Consider the following 19,660-nt stretch of genomic DNA (forward strand, 5'->3'; position numbering starts at 1 on the left):
TTTTATTTGAAAACATGTGTGTGTGTGTGAGAGAGAGAGACACACACACACACACACACAGAAATCTTCCATCTACTGGTTCACTCCCCAAATGTCCATAATAACCAGGGCTGGGTCAGGCCAAAACCGGGAGCCAGGAACTCCATCCAGGTCTCCTATTGTGTGGCAGGAACTCAAGCACTTGGGCCTTCATCTGCTGCCTCTCGGGAGGCATCAGCAGGAGGTTGGAGACGGGGTGTGCAGGTCCTGAGCCGTGGCTTGCCTATCAGCCATGACTCCATTTTACCTGCACCAGTCTCTTCAGCAAGCAGCTTCTCCCTCTCACCTTCCTGTTCTGAAACAACTCCTTCTTCAGATTTCCCACTCTTTGTTCTGATCCTCTTCTTTGTTCCTGGTTCTCACTGTAGATACTAACAGTAGCCTGGGCAGTGCTGCCCTGAAAGCCATGTCCAACCAACCAGCCCACCAGCTGTAAGTGCAGTATCCCACGACATCTCAGGACACAGCCACCAGGTTCTACACTGTGGTGTGACACGGATGGCCGAGTCCGGTCCCCAGTAACCTCATTTCCACCCGACGTCGCATCAGCACGCCCTCTGCTGCCTGCATGTCCTGGTATCAGCATTCTGGGGACGACTGCTTACTCAAACTCTAAGACGTCCTAGTCCTTTCCTAGCTTCCCCGTCTTCTGCACTTTCGCTAGAACCACCCTTAACGCACTGTCGCTCCCCCTCTTCGTGGAGGAACGACACTAGACCCTGCGCTGTTCTTTCGTCTGCTCGGCCCTCCCCGGGTTTGCTGCTGGTTCTTCCCGGGTTGGCTACTATCCCTTCCACCTCCGTGGAAGGGCAGTTCCCCCTGGCCACATTCCCCACTTCCGCAGGGGAGCGGCACACCGCCGGCCGGCTCTTCTCGGGGGCTGCACAGGTGCTCCTTCAGCTAGATGTTCCCCTTAGATGTTCCTCGTGCATGCCGTCTCTCTCCTCCTTTATAGTCCTCCTCCGCCAATCCTAACTCGGCTGCCCACACGCCGAGTACGCTGCTCTCCTCCAATCAGGAGCAAGTCCTACAGTTTATTAGCTGAACTGGAGGCAGCTGTGCGGAAGCTGTTTACTTCTCTCCCAGCGCCATATTGTGGGAGAGCAGATGCATAGAATAAGTCTTAATTCCAGTAACTCAGTCCAGTCCGGGCTGCTCCCCACAACGCACCACTCAACAGTATCGTAGGCTTTCCTAGCCTGATTCTCCAAAGTCTACCAACATCTGCCGGTTAACCAATTCTAAAGATATCTCCACATTTTTAGGTATAGTTTATAGTTAACAGTCATGCACTCCTGGTGTCAAATACCAATTTTCTGTACTAGTCAGTTTTTTTTTTTTAAGATTTTGGGGCTGGCACTGTGGCCTAGTAAGTTAATCCTCCACCTGCAGCGCTGGCATCTCATATGGGCTCTGGTTCTAGTCCTCGGCTGCTCCTTTTCCAATCCAGCTCTGTGCTTATGGCCTGGGAAGGCAGTGGAAGATGGTCCAAGCACCTAGGCCCCTGCACTTGTGTGGGAAACATGGAAGAACCACCTGGCTCCTGGCTTTGGGTTGGCCCAGCTCTGTCTCTCCCTCTCTCTGTCAGTAACTAGAGGGAGAAAGGTCTTCCATCTGCTGGTTCACTCCCCAAATGACCAAAGGGCCAGAGCTGGTTATAGATACTGGATCAAGCCTCCACCCTCTCCCAATAGCACCACCCTGTGGCCAAGCATTTAACACATGGGCCTCTGGGGGACACCAAAATCAATAGCCAAACTGTAGTATCTGTCTCCCACAGTCTGCATGGAGAACTTCAAGAAAGCTGAGCAAGAAATACTGCTAAAGGATGGACAACTGGGCCCTGATATGTGTCTTAAGGTAGCCTTGCTCTCAAAAATAATGAGAGACTGGAAACACTTCCTGAAGCTGAAAAGCAGATTGTTGTGTGTTCATCTGGGATGAATGGTAAACTATAAGCATGCTTTGTAATACAAGAAATATTCAGCTGTGTGGTAAGTTACAGCAGGACCCTGCTCCGTGTGGCCAGTGTTCCTGTCACTTTCATCCCTGCAGATAACAAGGACCAGGGAGAGGCTTTACTGAGACAGGTGCACTGGTGCCTGCACGCAGTGGCTGTTCTCCACGGATGCGGTTCACATCCTCTGCAAATCAACTGAGACACTGAGAGTAGGCGTGTGAGTGTGCATGCTCTCTCTGCGGGGCTGCACATGGTCAGAACGCCCGTGACAGTCTCAGTCTATTTTCTTATGGCGATGTTGGCCTTTTCCCTCCTCATTTACTTCTTCTTCTTCTTCTTTTTTTTTTTTTTTTTTTTTTGACAGGCAGAGTGGACAGTGAGAGAGAGAGAGAAAGGTCTTCCTTTGCCGTTGGTTCCCCCTCCAATGGCTGCTGCGACTGGCGCACCACATTGATCCGATGGCAGGAGCCAGGTGCTTCTCCTGGTCTCCCATGGGGTGCAGGACCCAAGCACTTGGGCCATCCTCCACTGCACTCCCTGGCCATAGCAGAGAGCTGGCCTGGAAGAGGGGCAACTGGGACAGAATCCGGTGCTCCCGACCGGGACTAGAACCCAGTGTGCTGGCGCCGCAAGGCGGAGGATTAGCCTAGTGAGCCGCGGCGCCGGCCCCTCATTTACTTCTAAAGCGTATTTGACTTTCATGCAAGCATTGTGTCCTAAGTAACAGTATACAGCTCTGTAAATTGTAATCTAGTCTGATGATAAAGTGATGTAAACACGTCACTTCTAGCTTTCACTACAGTAGTTAAGTCGAGATTGCAATACTGCAGAGATAAGCATTATATGGCTAACTTACTAGCAAGTAAAGTCATCTTACCATGAATTCTATCTCAGACAGAAAAGGAAGCGCTCACTCTGACCTGTGCTGACCTCTCACAAGCAGGGGAAAGGGAGAGTTAGCAACTGTGCTATCAGCAGAGAACCAGCCTTCACTTCTTGACACCTCTTGTTTGAACACTACTGCTGCAACTCACACAGGGCTGTAACAGACCGCTCTAAGCAGCTCATGGCACCTGGTTAGGGTTTCAGTTGGATCCCTAATGGTTATTTACAAGGAATTTGATGTCACCTGTCAAGGTTGGGGAACTGGGGCTGGCATTGTGGTGCAGTGGGTTAAGCTGCTACCTGCAATGCCAGCATCTCCTATGACTCCCAGTTTGAGTCCCAACTACTCGACTTCCCATAGAGCTCCATGCTAATGTACCTGGGAAAACAGCGGAAGATGGCCCAAGTGCTTAGCCACTGGGGGAGTGAACCAGCAGGTGGAAGATCCTATCTTCCTTCCTTCCTTCCTTCCTCTTTCCTTCCTTCTCTCTTTGCGTTTCTTTCAAATAAATAAATCAAAACTTAAAAGATTTTATTTAAAAGATTTGAGAGGCAGAGTTACAGAGTGGCCATTTGGACAGTGAACCAGCGAAGGGAAGATCAATCTATGTGACTGCTTTTCGAATAAATAAATAAAATATTAAAATTTTTTACTTGTTTATTTGAGGTAGAGTTATACAGAGAGAGTTATCTTCCATCGACTGGTTTACACCGCAAATGGCCTCAATGCCCCGGGCTGGGCAAGGCTGGGGTCAGGAGCCTGGAACTCCATCCGGGTTTCCCATGTAGGTGGCAGGGACCCCAGGGGCCCAAGCACTTGGTCTTCTTCCTCTGCTTTCCTAAGAGCACTAGCAGGGGGCTGGATTGGAAGCAGAGCAGACAGGACTTGAACCTGTGCTTTGACAGAGGATGCTGATGTTGCAGTTGGCAGCTCAACTCATTGTGTTACAACACTGGTCCTCATGATGGATTCTTATTTTGAATCTTGTAACAAAAACGCTATTGGGCTACAGTAATGTACCCTATTAGCAGAGCTTACTATTAGTACTAAGGATATACCTCCTTCATCACTACAAAGATGTACTATAGGAAAATATTCAAAGTAACTATCAACACCTACAAAAATTTTAAGTATTAATTTTAATGGACCCTTTTTGTTCAGGATTCCTCAAGGAATTTTGCATAAAATGCAAAATCGTGGGTCAGAAACTGTGGTATGGTCCAAGAATCTGAGTTTTACTAAGTGCACCAGGAGACTCTGATGCCCACTGAATTCTGATCTATCAGTTTAAGTCAATTTATCGAGGGACGTGTAAAAGAGGGAAATTGGTCAAAAGTGGGCATCTAGACATTTGGGGCCTATTTAGAATGTCTTATAAAGATACAGTATCATGTGTTTTTGCCCATGCTCTACTCAACTTCATCTGGATCTAATCAGATCTAACTCCCTGGCATAGGACACTGGGGTAAGCACAATGCCACCTTGAAGTACCAAGTCCAGGACAAATGGTTGGTTTTTTCAATAAATGGCATATTCAAAGAGGAACATGGACTTGTTATAGCTAACAAAGTGAACACAACCAATCTAATGCAATGTACATGTCCTACCTAGGATATTGTATAAAGAACTTTGTGATTACCCAGGAACAATGAGCATGAAGTGGTACAGACGACACACTGGTGTGTTCACAGGGAAATGATATGATGTGTGGGTTTTTCTTTAAAATCTCTAGCTCTCTCCTACCCTGCTAAAAAACTGACCATAGGTTGAAAACTATTAAGAGATGGTTGACAGCTACAAGGGAGATGTCTATATTTTTCTCATGTTAGAAAATGTCAACAATAAAAACATCTAAATACTCCACCAAAAATGCAACTGATTCTGAAGAGGCATTGTGAAATCACTAACTGCATGTGATACATTCTAAAGGACTTTATACAGATCGCTCTGAAACAGTATTCTAAACTCTAACCACTAGACAGCTCTGAAGCTGTGTCTGGAAGACAGACTGTTGGATGTGGACTGAGTGTTGGGCCACAGGACTCTGCTGTCCTTATACTATTTGATGGTAGGAGTAGGGAAGAGGGAGAAGCAGAAGAGGAACAAGCTAAGGCATGTTAAAAGAAAAAAAGTATTACAAAACCACACTCACACCAGATCTTACCACTAGGATAAAAATTTGATTTTCAAATAACTAGAAGATCAAATTAAGTACTATACTGCATTACTGATTATTAAACTTTTATATAGCTATACTATAATTGCTCCAGAATTTTGAAAAGCTGGCTTTTGGGGGCAGGTGTTTGGAACAGTGGTTAGGTCACTGCTATGGAAGACTGGGGGCTCCTCCACTTCTGATGCAATTTCCTGCTAATGTTTACCCCAAGAGGCAGCAGACGATAGCTCAAGTACTTGGGTCCCTGCCAACCTCATGGGAGACCCACACTGAGTTCCAGGTTTTGAGCTACTGGTTCTGGCCTGGTTTAGCCCCGGCTGCTACAATCATTGGGGAGTGAATCAGCAGATGGAAGCTCTCTTTCCATCTCTCTTTCTGTTTCTTTACTTTTCCAAAAAGAAAAAAAAAAAAAAAGAAAAATAAAAAAGAAAAGAAAAAGAAAAAAAGAAAGCCCTCTTTTCAAATCTAGCCATAGGTTATACCTATGATGGAAGCAGTCTAAATGAACAAAATTTAAGTTATTTAAGTCACAGTATCATGAGAAAGATAATAAGCACACCTGCAGACAGTTTTTCAACCAAGACTGAGTGTAAAACAGAAGCTGTAAGGGTCTCCTTTCACCCACCTTGAGCAATTACAGCAAGTTTTCCTTTTTCTTCAGGGCTGAGTTGCAACATTGTGTCTATAACAGGAAGGAGCCTCTCTCTTTCACTTCCTGGTTTCAGGAAAATGAACTGAAGCAAGACATTCTTCAAGTATTCCAGGTTAGCCACGGACTTTTCTCTCTCCTGGTTCCGTTCCAATCTTCTTATTTCACTTTTGAGAAGCTGGTGTGAGAGAAATGAGTTTCTGGTTAAAAGAGGCAGACTGAACACATGCATTTTATTCTCTTCCTGAAGCCCCCCCCCCCGCCCCCAACCCCGCCATCTAAATGACAATAATGGTGCTACAGGAGAGAACAGGTTGAGAGAGAGCAAGAAACTCCAAGATGATGCAAGCAGGTGAAGAAGCCAAAGTGACTCAGTGCAGCAGCCTGCCAAGGGCCACCGAGTGAAAAATCAGTAAACTTCTGCCTTGGAAGCACAAGGTGTTAGTAAACAGGGGTTGAAAGCTGGTAAACTGACAGGAAGTCAGCATGAGGATGAACTGGAGCCAGAGGGCGGTACAGTGACACTCCCTTCACCCCCTGCTCTACAGAAACCAGGCCAGCAGGGCTCGGGCTCGGGGCTCTGGGTAACAGATGAGCAAGTCTGACAATAGGTGAGAAGACAGGAATTGCTGCCACCTGCCCCGCTCCTACAGCCTCAGGCTGTTACCACGTCCACAGTGAACAGCACTAAATCCAAATAGAAGTCTAGTTCCAGAATACAGTGAGCATTCAGGAACAGTCAATCAATCAATCTCACACACACACACACACACACACACACACACACAATGCTGCTGTTGAAGTCTTCGAGGATTCCCAGGTTGAACAGCAGAGCAGTCAATTTTGTTATACTGTTAACATTTAATCTTTTTTAGATTAGTCCAGGAAAGTCAGTCAGCTCCCTCCTGAAGTATAGGGTCATTAAAAAAAAAAAAAAAAAGTAAGATCTAAGAAATCATGTCAGAGACTGTAACTGTGGAAATACAACCTTTCACTAAGTCCTAGTGAGTGACTTGTTAGACTTGGTAACGTTTCCACTGGAGAACTATGTTACTTTATGGGGATGCACACTGAAGCTTTAGTGGTGGGAATTCACGGTGTGTACAATGTACTGTAAATGTGGAGTGAACCAGCACTGAAAAAGCTCCTCGGAAAGGAAAGCTGATGTTTTCTGGGCACCAAAATGCAGGAGCACAGACACACACTTTCGAGATGGATGTGAATGTTGTTCCACCACTACTGGTTTCAGTTTTTCTCTCATCGAGTGCTCCCTGGGTCTAAGATATGTAAAGCCTGGGGCATGGAGCATGAGAACTGTTCAAGCACATGACTCGACTCTGAGAGGTGACTCATCAGTGAGTGAGGGTAGAAACATCTCCTTTGAAGGGATGGCGCTGTGGCACAGCGAGTGCAGCTGCTACCTGTGATACTGGCGTCCCATATGGGCACCAGTTCAAGTCCTGGCTGTTCACTTCTGATCCAGCTCCTTGCTAATGGCCTGGAAAAAGCAGTGAAACATGGCCCAAGTTTCTGATCTCCTGCCATCCACATGGGAGACCTAGCCTGGCTTTGCCCTGGCCCAGTATTAGCCATTGTGGCCATCTGGGGAATGAACCGGTGGATAGAAGATCAATCCCTCTGTCTCTCTCTCTCATTGTTTCAAAACAAATATATCTTAAAAAAAAAAAAAAAAAAAGGAAAGAAATACCTCCTTTGCGTCTCTTCAACTGTTCTGCAACACTCCTGGATATTTCTGGTGCTGACTTTAAATAGGAAAATCTTGCTAGGTCACTTCGCTACCTCCACCTACAATCTGGGTTACGTACTTCAGAGCCATAAACAACAGCCGAATGATTTATTTTTAAAGACTGAGAGGGGAGAGAGCACATACGTTGCAGTCTACTGGTTCACTCTGGAGATGCCCACAGTAGTGGGGACTGGGCACGGCCAAAGGCAGGAGTTGGGAACTCAACTGAGGACTCCCACGTGGGTGGTGGTAACTCGGTTGAGCCGTCACTGCTGCCTCCCAGCATGGAGGAAGGAAGCCAGAAGCAGGAAGCCTAAGTCAGGAGTGGAACCGGCTATAGAACCCAAGTACTTAAAATGTGATGTGTCTCTTTTATCACCTCTCTGCATAAATTCACTTTTTAAAAACTTTGTAATTATATACATGCATAATATTTTTGCTAAACTAGGAAATTAATATAATACAGAATTCATGACAAGGATCAAAGTAAGATGGATGTAGTAACATACAGAGGATATAACTGTGAAGAGATATACTTTAAAAAAAATGGCATCCACACATTTTTAAATAGTTTTTCTATATATTAACTTGTACATATGAGAAGAGGTGCAATTTGTCTATGTCTAGGTTATTTCACTTAGTAAAATGATCTCTTATTTCCATTCATTTTGCGGTAAATGTCAGGACTTCATTCTTTTTTTTTAATGGCTGAATCATATTCTATCATGTATATATACTATCATTTTCTATATTCAGTTATCAGCTGATGGACTTCTAGGCTGCTTCTTGCTAATGTGAAATGGGCTACAATAAACATGAGCTTGCAGGTATCTCTTATGCTAACTTCATTTCCTTTGAACATATTCCCAAAAGTGGGATAACTGGGTCATATGGTAAATCTCTTTTTAGGTTTCTGAGGAATCTCCATTCTGTTGTCCATAATGGTTGTACAAATTTGCATTCCCACCAATAATGCATTTTCTCCACATCCTCACCAGCATTTATTTTTTCAGCTTTTCGATAATAGACATTTTTTTTAAAAAATAAGATTTATTTATTTTACTTGAAAGAGTTACACAGAGAAAGAAGGTGAGGAAGAGAGAGAGAGAGGTCCTCCATCCACTAGTTCACTCCCTAATTGGCTGCAATGGCCAGAGCTGTGCTGATCTGAAGCCAGGAGCCAGGAGCCAGGAGCCTCTTCCAGGTCTCCCACATGGGTGCAGGGGCCCAAGGACTTGGGCCATCTTCTACTGCTTTCCCAGGCCATACTAGAGAGCTGGATCAGAAGTGGAGCAGCTGGGATTCAAACCAGCACCCATAAGGCATGCTGGCACTACAGGTCTGGCCCCGGGGTCTTACATTTAGATCCGTGACCAATTTTGAGTTGATTTTTGATTAGGGTGTAAGGTAAGGGTGTTGTTTCAAACTTCTGTGTGTGGAAACCCAATTTTCCCAAGACCATTTATTGAACATAATATCCTTTCTCCAAGGAATTTTGTAAACACATCTGTTAAAGATTAGTTAGTTGTAAATGCATGAATATATTTAAGTTCCTTCTCTATTTCATTGGTCTATGTATTTTTTTTTTAATGCTAGTACCATGCTGTTTTGGATATCATATCACTGTAGCATGTTTTGAAATCTGGTATTGTGATATTTCTGGCTTTGTTTTTTCAAAGTTGCTTTGGTTAACATGGGGTCCTTTGTGTTTTTGAGTTTTAGAACTGCTTTTTTCTAGTTTTGTAAAGAATGTTATTGGTACTGATGGGATTTGTGCTGAATCTGTACATTGCTTTGGACAGTATGAACCCTTTGATAATATTCATTCTTCTAATTCATGACCATGGGAGATTTTCCCACTTTGTTTTTGTGTCTTCTATTTGTTTCAGTTTTGTAATTTTCATTGTAGAGGTCTTCCACATCCTTGGTTAAATTTATCCCAAGGTATTTTCATTTTTGTAGCTATTGTGAATGGGATTATAATTTCTTATCCAGTAGACCACTGTTGGTATATTAAAGTGTCACTGATTTTGTCACCTGTTACCTTTGCTGAATTCCCTTATCAGTTCTAATAGTCTCTTGGTGGAGTCTTGTTTCCCTTATTTCTGAAATAGGGATAATTGGACTTCCTCCTTTTCTGATCTGAATACCTTTTCCTTCTTTATCTTGTCTAATGGCCCTGGCTAAAACGTCCAGAATTATAATAAGAGTGGCTAGAGTAGGCTTCTTTGTCTGGTTCCAGATATTAGTGGAAACTGCTTTAGAGCTTTTACTCATTCAACATGATATTGTCTGGGGTTTGTCACATATAGCCTTTACTATGTTATGTTCCTTCCATACCTAATTTTTATCATGAAAGGATGTTGCATTTTATCAAATGCCTTCTTTGCATCTATTGAAATAATTATGATTTTTATCCTTCATGCAAATTTTATTCTATAATTTCTAGAATTTCTTTTGTTGCTATTTCTAGCTCTTTATTCCATTATGGTCAGGAAAGATACTTTATGTTTCAATATTTTGTGAATGTGATGTAGCATGTTTACTGATCTGTGTATACTGAGTCATGCTTGCACCTCTGGGAAAAATTCTATTTGGTTAGGGTTGATGACCTTTCTGATGTGCTGTTGGATTCAATTTGCTAGCATTTTATTGGGTATTTTAGCATCTATTTTTATCAGAGAAATTGGTCTATCGTCCTCTTTTTTGTTATATCTTTGTCTAGTTTTGGAATTAAGGGAATGATGACTTTATAGCATGAGTTTGGAAGGCTTCCCTCCCTTTCAATTGTCTGGAATAGTTTGAGAAGAGTTAGTGTTACTTCTTCCTCTAACATTTGGTAGAATTCAGCAGAAGCCATCTGGACTTTTCTGTTTTGGGATACTATCATTGATTCAATCTCATTCTTGATTATTGATCTGTTCAGGTTTTCTTTGTGATTCAATTTTGGTTATTATGTTTCTGGAAATTTTTCTTCTAAGTTTCTCAATTTGTTGGCATATAGTTGTACATAACAGTTCCTGACTATTTGTATTTCCATGGGATCCGTTTTAACATCTTTTTTTTTGTTGTTTTCATTGATTTGAGTCTTATTTTTTGGTTAGTCTTGCTAAGTTTATCAATTTTGTTTACATTTTTTAAAAAAGCAGCTCAATTCATTAATGTTTTGTACTTTAAAAAATTTTTATTGTTTACTTAATTTTTCTTTCTTCCTACTAGTTCTACTAGTTTTTGATTTGCTCTTGCTTTTCTAGGTCCCTGAGATACACTGTTGGATTATTTATTTGATTTTTTGATGTAGACACCTATTGAGATAAACTTAAAAAAATATTTATTTACTTAATTGAGAGGCAGAGTTACAGAGAGAGGGAGAGACAGAGAGAAAGATCTTCCATCCGCTGGTCCACTCCCCAATGGCTCTAATGGCTGGAGGTGGGCCCATCCGAAGCCAGGAGCCAGAAGCCTCTTCAAGGTCTCCCATGCAGGTGCAGGGGGGCCCAAGCACTTGGGCCATCTTCCACTGCTTTTCCTGGCTATAGCAGAGAGCTGGATTGGAAGAGGAGCAGCTGGGACATGAACTGGTGCCCAAAAGGGATGCCAGTGCAGCAGGTAGAGGCTTAGCCTACTGTGCCATAAACCTTTAATACTGCTTCTGCAATATCTTATAAATTTTGGTATCCTGTATTTCCATTTTCTTTAGCTTCAAGGAATTTTTAAATTTCTCTTTTGATTTCTTCAATGACCAACTGTTCATTCAGGAGGATGTTCTTCAGTCCATATATTTGTATAACTGCTAGTTTCTTTTGTTGGTAACTTCCAGTTTTATTCCCATGTCATTGGAGAAGATATAAGATTTCAGTTTTTTTTTTTATTAATTTGCAAAGACTTATTTTATGGTCTAGTATATGCTCTATCTTGGAGAATGTTCCATGTGCTGGTGAACAAAGTATATATTCTGCAGCTCTGGGATAGAATGTTCTATAAATTTCTATTAGGTCCATTTGGTCTATAGTATAGATAAATTCTCTTCTTTGTTGATTTTTTGGTCTGGTTGATCTGCCCATTAATGAAAATGGGGTGTGAATTGCTATACTGGAGCTTATGTCTCTATTTAATTTATTAACTTTTTTCATACAATTGTGTGCTCTAGCATTAGATGCATTTACATTTCTAAGTCATATCTTCTTGATGAATTGATCCCTTGATCATTATATAGTAATTCTGTTTTAATAGTTTTTGTCTTAAAAGTCTGCTTTGTCTGATACAGATATAGCTACCCTTGCTCTTATTTGAAAGGCAGAGTAACAGAGAGACTGAGGGGGACAGAGAGAGAGAGAGATTTCCTTCCATCTGGTGGCACACTCCCCACATGGCTGTAATGGCTGAGGCTGGGCCAGGCTGAAGCCAGCAGATTGAACTCCCTTCTGGATCCTCCAAATGGGTGGCAAGGGCCCAAGTACTTGGGTCATCCTCCTCTGCTTTCCCAGTGTATGAGCAGAGAGGTGGGTTGGAAGTGGAGCAGCTGGGACTTGAACCAGAATTCAAAGGATGTGTTACTGCAAACAACAGCTTACCACTACGCCACAGCATGGTATTTTGTTGTTGATTGACTCATTGACTTTTCCCCTGGTTCTTTTTTAATATCTCTCTGGTGAACTTCTCATTCATGTCATACACTATGTATTCTCTTTTGTCTCTGAGTAACCTTACACAGTTGTGAATTCTTTCTCAGGCATTTCATCCATCTCTTTCTTCATGGCCTGACACTAACCCATTACTGTGTACTTCTGGAGCACCATATTGCCTTGCTTATTTGTATTTCTTGTGTTTCTATGCTTGTTTTTGCACATCTGGGGAATCAGCTGTTTCTATCACTTTTAGAGGAAGGATTTTGTTGACTGAAGGCTTCTTGAAAATGTGTTTGGTAGAACACTTTGGCTTTTAATTCCCGTTGGACTCTGTAGCATAACCTCCCAATACCTTTATTTTCTATGGTTAATAGTAGCAGAAATAGGATCTGGGGTGCTCCTGTGGCTCAGTGTGGTTGCTGCAATTCCTGAAATGCAGGTCCCCAGTTGTCTCTTTTCTCAGGCGTTGGGAGCAGGTCCTGCTGGTGCTACCAGGTGGGCCTATGACACAGACTTGCAGCCAACACCCACGTCAGGAGCTGAAGTTGGCGTCACAGCAGGATGGTCACATGGACTCCTAGCCACTGCTGACTCCAGAGCTCTGAAAGTAGCACTGGTACTAGGTGGGAGAGGCAGGTCCTACAGATGCTAACAAAGTGGTGATCATGAAATCGATTTCGTCTGTGAGACAACAGAACATGCAGCTGAAGGCCACTCTCAGTGGACACTTGCTGAGCTGGGTACGGTTGAGGAATCTCAGACAGGCATCACAAATGAACAGCAGCACCCTAGCCTCGGAGTGGCATAGAAGCCCGGGAGAAGGGCTGCAACCCTGAGCCAATATTGGTCTTTTAAGTGGGGTCTGACCACGAGGCTAACTGCCTGCTCCCAGATGACTGACTTTGATTTCTAAGAGTCCATTATTTAACTTTAGAATTTAAGGAACTGTGTCTATTCAGGTTTAAGAGTATGTACATTAACTACCTGTGAACATCTCCCCAATTTCTAAATCTATTATTTTACTTAGAGTAGAAATTAAAAGTCATTACATAGCAGATATAAAAGCAATTAACATCTGTCAGGAATCTAATGTAAAGAATCAAGACACTATGGATGTATGTGAAATATTAATTTAATTTTGTTTAGGTGCAGAGGGTCCAAAAACCAAACTGAAGCAGCATATTTTCCTGGGGCTGTGTTTTGACCTTACCTTGATTTGTTCCATAAGAACTGCATTCGTTGCCTCCGTTTCCCGAAGCAGGCCGTTTAAGTGATCTGCACTCTTTGTAGTGGAGCTGAGCTTCTGAACCAATTCTTCTCTGGTAAATTCCGCATGCCACAAAGGAGGCTCTGCAAGATGTTGTTCCATGAATTAATTTTCAAAAATCAGAGTTTCAATAAGAAAAACACCTGAATATAAATACCTTACTCTGTTCATTATACATTCATCTATTAAACTTAGCTCAAGTGAAAGATTACATTTTGAACATAATAAGAATCTCTGCTGTAATATATGTAACTTAATTGATTATAAGCCTCAAGAGTCCCAACGCTGAAATCCGTCAGGTTTCTGTTTTTAGATAATTTTATTAGTTTCATTATGTAGCCCCCTCCCTTCTATTAATGTTCTGAAAACACAGTCGTTTCACTTACAAATGAGGGATGCTTAAATCACAGACCTTTACAAGAATCTTCATTGAGGAAGGGCAGATATCAATATATAAATTTTTTTAAAAAACTTGCTTTTGATTTGTTGGAGAGGGAGAGGGAAACAGAGGGAGAGGCAATATCTTCCATCCCTGGGTTCACTTCCCAAATGCAACAGCCGGGTGGGGCTGGGCCAAGCCAAAGGCAGGAGCTCAATTCAGGTATGCCATCTGCTGCCTCCCACTGTGTGCATTTATTGAAGCTAGAACTAGAAGCAGAGCCAGAATCTGAACGCAGACACTCTGATATGGGATGCGAGCAATCCAAGTGGCATCTTAACCACTGTGCCAAACACCGGCACATACAACTTACAGTAAAACTAGCTATAAAACACAATAACATAAGGATGGATCATTTTGTGTAGCGTTTAAGACACACTACATATCTCATGTTGCAGTGGCTGGGTTTGAGTTCTGACTTTGTGCCTAATTCCAGCTTCCTGCTAATGTACACCCTGGGAGGGAGCAGGTGATGTTCAAGTTGGGTCCCTGCCACCTACACAGGAGACTTCAAACTGAATTCTCAGCTCAAGGCTTTGGCTGGCTCAGTCCTGGCTGCTGTGGGCATTCGAGGGAGGGAACCAGCAGATGACAGCTCTCTTTTTCTACTTTTCAAATTAAATAAATAAATACAAATTTTAGAAAAGCTAGCAAAGTGGGTCTGGCATTGTGGCTCAGTGGGTTAAGCCACCGACATCCCATATTGGAGCACTGTTTGAGTCTTGGCTACTCCGCTTCAAAGCCAGCTTTCTGCTAATGTGGCTGGAAAAGCAGAAGATGGTTTAAGTACCTGGGGCCCTGCCACCCACATGGGAGACCCAGATAGACTTCCAGGTTCCTCACAGTGGCCTGGTCTAGCCTACGCCGCAGCAGCCATTTGGGGAGTGACAACAGTAGATGAAGATCTCTTTCTGACTCTCCCTTCTGTCATCTACCTTTCAATAAATCTCAAAAAATAATGGCAATTCCTTTTTTTTTTTTTTTTTGACAGGCAGAGTGGACAGTGAGAGACAGAGAGACAGAGAGAAAGGTCTTCCTTTGCCGTTGGTTCACCTTCCAATGGCTGCCACGGCTGGCGCACTGCGCTGATCCGAAGGCAGGAGCCAGGTGCTTCTCCTGGTCTCCCATGCGGGTGCAGGGCCCAAGCACTTGGGCCATCCTCCACTGCACTCCCTGGCCACAGCAGAGAGCTGGCCTGGAAGACGGGCAACTGGGACAGAATCCGGCGCCCCGACTGGGACAAGAACCTGGTGTGCCGGCGCCGCAAGGTGGAGGATTAGCCTATTGAACTGCGGCATTGGCCGCAATTCCCTTTTAAAAAATCTAGCAAAGTTAACTAAGAAGAACATGTTTAGACAGAGCAACATACCAAGTTTGGTTTCAGGAGAATTAAGCAGCTGCTCTAGAGACTGGGTGTACGTGCCAGCGGAAGACACAGACTCGGTATCCGTTGTCTCCATTCCTTCTCCCTCTTCCCGCGTCACGGTGTGCATATCTAGGAGCGGGAGATCTGTGTTTCTCCTTTCTCGAAGATTCTTCAAAGACTGGTGGGAAGAAGCTGGGCCTATTAAAAATTTTTTTAAAGGGTAAGTGTGAGATTGTTCAACATTGCTGGATTCATCTTTAAAAAGGATACAATGACAACGATCCGGGGGATGCCAAATGATACAGGGAAATTAAATAACTAGAACACAAGAAAATGGTCTATGAAGAAGGAATTGGTAAATGGTCCTAAAATTCTTTCACTGAACTTTTAAACATTTCAGTCATTTCAGAAGTCATAAATTAGTTGCTACACAGTTAAGTTAAGCAGACATTACTGGCATGAAGCTCTTAATTGCTTATTTTTATGAACACAGGTTAGTAGGTCATACTGTTGAAATTCTAAAACTAGATTCCGTGTTGTGGATTAGGCATTTCCGACCATGGCATCTTACTGATACTGCACACTCGCTGACATCTGCCCAGCAGAGGTTACCCTCCGTGGTTCTCCCATCTTCACACCTGCTGGTCCCTAACATGCCTGCTCCCACTCCCATATACAGCATTCAGTCAACAAAGGCCAGAATCCATGGCTGGGAACTAGTGGATCATGTTTCTTGGGCAAGCTTGTCTGTTTGGCTGATAATGATTACTCGCACAGATCTGTAAAGTTTACATGTTTCAAATATGTTACTTCACTGACCCTAAGACACCTGAAGTTCAGAGAAACCTGATTAAATTCTAACCTGGATTTCTAAGCTTCGATTTTCACTTATTTTCTGTTCCATGAAGTTGCCTCTGGGCTGCCCTTTCTGAATCATCTTCCTGGGTTTCTGACATTTGCTGCAGAATTCCTAGATTACAGTTTCTCAAGCGAGCTGTTTCTTCCTGGCTGACCACGTCCTCTGTTGACTCCTGGCATGTGTTAAAATCCTCCTGAAGTTGGGCTTTGACCCTGACAAGTGACTGAGGCTGTCAATACTCCAACAACATTTTCCACAAGAAAACAAAATATCATCAACTTTCTACTGAAGTACAGCACCATGGTTGACACTTTCCCGCCTCCTCTTGGAACTAGAATGGAAGATACAGCGTATGGCTGAACTAAAATTGCGAAAAGTTAGAAATCTGATAGGTAAGACTGTTTTGGCCAAGTAATTCAAGTTTGGTATTGCTTGAGTGTTTCTAAGCCCTTTGTTCTATTTCTAATATTTCTAATTAAAAAATAAATGTATCTGATGACTCACTATGGGGAACATCAAGCAGATCTAATGAATATTAGGACTGGTTCACATGTTATGAGACTGACAGAGTATGTTTAGGTCAGAGAAATACATGGAGGGTAATGAGCACATGAAAATCAGACTCTGTGAGGTTACATTAGGGTTCAAATATCCTTCTGGTAAGTAAGTTCCAAATTCATTATTCACAGAACTGACATCAGCTGTCCCCATGTCCATTTCCAACTTTCTCGTGGACGGGTGAGGGATGTATTTGAGGGAGCACTGACAGCTCCGTGGGTACATACATACTTCTTGTGGTCGGCTCACTCTTAAGCTGGAAGAGCTGGGCTTCCACCTTGGAGAGCTGCTGCTGCAACGTCTCCACTGTTTTTCTGTGCTCTTCCTGCAGATGTCGCACTTGCTCTCGGAAGCTGCTGCGAAGGGCCTCGTTCTGGGACGTCAGCTGACTCACCATCTGCGTGTGTTCGGATTTCATTGTCATATTCTCGGATTGTATGGAACACAACCTGAAAAGGGAGACAGACTCTGTTTCAAAACAGCTTGCAACTCCATATGCTGATTCAGCCTTCCCAACGGGGTTCTGCAAGCAAATTAGCCCTCAGGAATCTACTGAATGCTATCAATCAACTTCTCCCCTGGGCATCTATAGTGTACTAGCTACGCCACTAGCAACCACCTGGGGAGAAATGACACAGGGTGCCTTTCAGTTCAAACCATTTTGTGTTCTACAGCTCAGATAAGGAACCTCAGCTGAAAACCTGTGTTGTACGGTTCAACAGAAAACATGGTCACAATCGGAGTATAAAATAGAATGTTAACCACTCCACTTCTTCATGTCATCTTGGTAGTGGTTCATATAAATATAAGATTACCTTTTTTCTATCACTCAGAAAACGTGATAAAGAATACTTTCACTCAAAAAGAAAGCCTTAAAATTGGAGCAAGAGTTTAGCCCAGCAGTAAAGAAGCCTGCATTCCACATCAGAGTGCCTAGTTCAACTCCCAGCTCTGGCCCAATGCCAACTTCCCATTAGTGGAGACCCTGGGAGGACACACAGTTTGGGAGCCACTACTTTTAATGCAGTTTTAATGTTTTGTATGTTTGGTTTTGGTAAAAAAAAAAAAACATTTCCTTTTTACATGAGGGATACAGAAGTACTTCCTGATAAAAATGTAAATAACCATAAACACAGTTAGTGAAGAAAGTTTAAGTCTGCTTTAACTCACTTTCAACTCCCAGTAGCATAAAACTCTAATTTCAGGGTTAAATAAACACTGTTAACCGGAGTGTAACTTCCCAAGGTTCTGGAGGTATTTTTTCTACCCAGTACATAATGTTTAAAATAGAATTTAGTGGGTAGAGAGAGAAATGCAATAAAGACACCATATGTTTTTAGAAAAGGTTATCTGAATTGACAAGTTTACATTGATTAACAAGTCAGAGAAGGTTAGTGTATGTCTATTTGTCTGCAAGCATTTTGTTCAATATCCAGCAAGACAGTAAAGGAAGAACCACTGACAGTCACAATTTTCTAAACAAGATAAAAGTTACATCTTAGAGTTAGGGTAATGCTTCTATTCTGGTTTCCAGGTGGTATCAGTGACACTTACCAGTTTAACTACTTAAAAGTGAGATGTCTGAACCCCCACATCCCCCGCCCCTGCCATCTGGAATCAGAATGACTGTTCTGAGGGAAGTTCACTCTTCCATCCCAGTTGTTCCTGGGGTGTTTGTATTAGCTGGGTTCTTTGAGTAATGCAGATATTAACGTTTCAAAAGGCATAGCATATGAAGAAAAAGCCATCTCTTCAAATTAGGGCACAGATGGTAACGATACTATTAATTATCAATATTTCTGAAGAGGGGATGACTCGCAGCCGCTTGGGACTGGTGTTTGGTTCAGTGGTTAAGCAGCCACTTGAGATATCAGCATTACACACTGGAGTGCCCAGGATCAACTTCTTCCTCCGACTCCCATCAACTTCTATCTAATGAGCACCCTGGAAGGCACCAGATGATGGCTCAAGTACTTGGGTCTCTACTACCCATGTGGGAAATCAGGACAGAGTTCCTGGCTCCTGGCTTCGAGTTGGCCCAGCCCTGGCCTTTGCGGGCATTTGGGGAATGAACTAGCAGATGGAAGATCTCTGTCGCTCTGCTTTTCAAGTAGATGAAACGCAACAATTTAAAAAAATTTAATAAAGTGCAAGAAATCTGATATAAACATCAATTATGCATCATTGTTATATATAACAATCTTGGTAAATCCTGGTGAGATATGTAGTTAGAAAACTGGTAGATCTTCTCTTCAACTGTCGGTTTATGTGATTAGGATACAAATTATACTGTTAAACACAGCTGTGTAAGCCAAGAAAGTCCAAGTGTTCTCACTTTTCAGGTTAGGATACTGTAAAATATGTATTCTAAGCAGACCTGTGGTATCCTAACACCCTTGATGAAAGATGCTCAATGAAGAATTCGTTTCCTCAGTGTAAGATAAAAGGAACATTAGCACCAAGTTCTTAGTTGCAGGAGTTCAACATCTCTTGTTCACAATAGCCTATTTATTATGCCAATACTCCTAATGTCTAAAGTGTTGAAAGGATTAACAGAATATGACAAGTTGAAGACAGAGTTGCAAAGATGAACTGCATATTCTTTTAAGCTAGCAGCAGGTGCTTGAATGTTTTCCTCTAGAAACGAAGAAAAATGCTTGTAATTTGGCACCTTGATTGGAAGTTTTTTCCTTTAAGATTTACTTATTTATTTGAAAGGCATTGGTAGAGAGAGAGAGAGAGAGAGACAGACATCTTTCATCTGTTAGTTCACTCTCCAAATGGCTGCAAGAGCTGAGGCTGGGCCAGGCTGAAGCCAGGGGCCCAAAACTCCATCCAGGTCTCCCACGTGGGTGCAGGGGCCCAAGCACTTGGGCCATCTTCTGCTACTTTCCCAGGCCACAGCAGGGAAATGATTGGGATGTGGAACAGCCAGAACCTGAACCAGCACTCATACTGGATGCCTGCATTGCAGGAACAGCTTAACCCACTGTGCCCTAACACTGTACCAGAAATAGGATTTTGTTTTTTATAAAAGAAACACATTGAGCATGAAGTCTACAGAAAATCTTAAAGACACTAAACAC

The 19,660-nt window shown here is 42.8% G+C and overlaps 1 protein-coding gene across 6 annotated transcripts in view; it reads right to left on the reverse strand.

The window, feature by feature from the left end:
- The window catches only part of GCC2 (GRIP and coiled-coil domain containing 2), a 55,905-nt gene that overhangs the window by 3,829 nt on the left and 32,416 nt on the right, over positions 1 to 19,660 (reverse strand). For 5 of the 6 annotated variants that reach the window (XM_051834680.3, XM_051834681.3, XM_051834687.3 and 2 more), the window contains 4 exons: positions 16,806 to 17,023; positions 15,161 to 15,355; positions 13,296 to 13,435; positions 5,687 to 5,888 (listed from right to left, as the gene is read on the reverse strand). In XM_051834680.3, coding sequence (XP_051690640.2) covers positions 5,687 to 5,888; positions 13,296 to 13,435; positions 15,161 to 15,355; positions 16,806 to 17,023 — 755 coding nt within the window. Of the gene's footprint in view, positions 1 to 5,686; positions 5,889 to 13,295; positions 13,436 to 15,160; positions 15,356 to 16,801; positions 17,024 to 19,660 lie in introns of all 6 variants that reach the window. The other variant, XR_011386423.2, reaches the window with a different exon arrangement.

Source organism: Oryctolagus cuniculus, chromosome 2, assembly GCF_051225735.1.
Source record: "Oryctolagus cuniculus isolate XC-2025 breed Fujian yellow rabbit chromosome 2, ASM5122573v1, whole genome shotgun sequence".
Lineage (NCBI taxonomy): Eukaryota > Metazoa > Chordata > Mammalia > Lagomorpha > Leporidae > Oryctolagus > Oryctolagus cuniculus.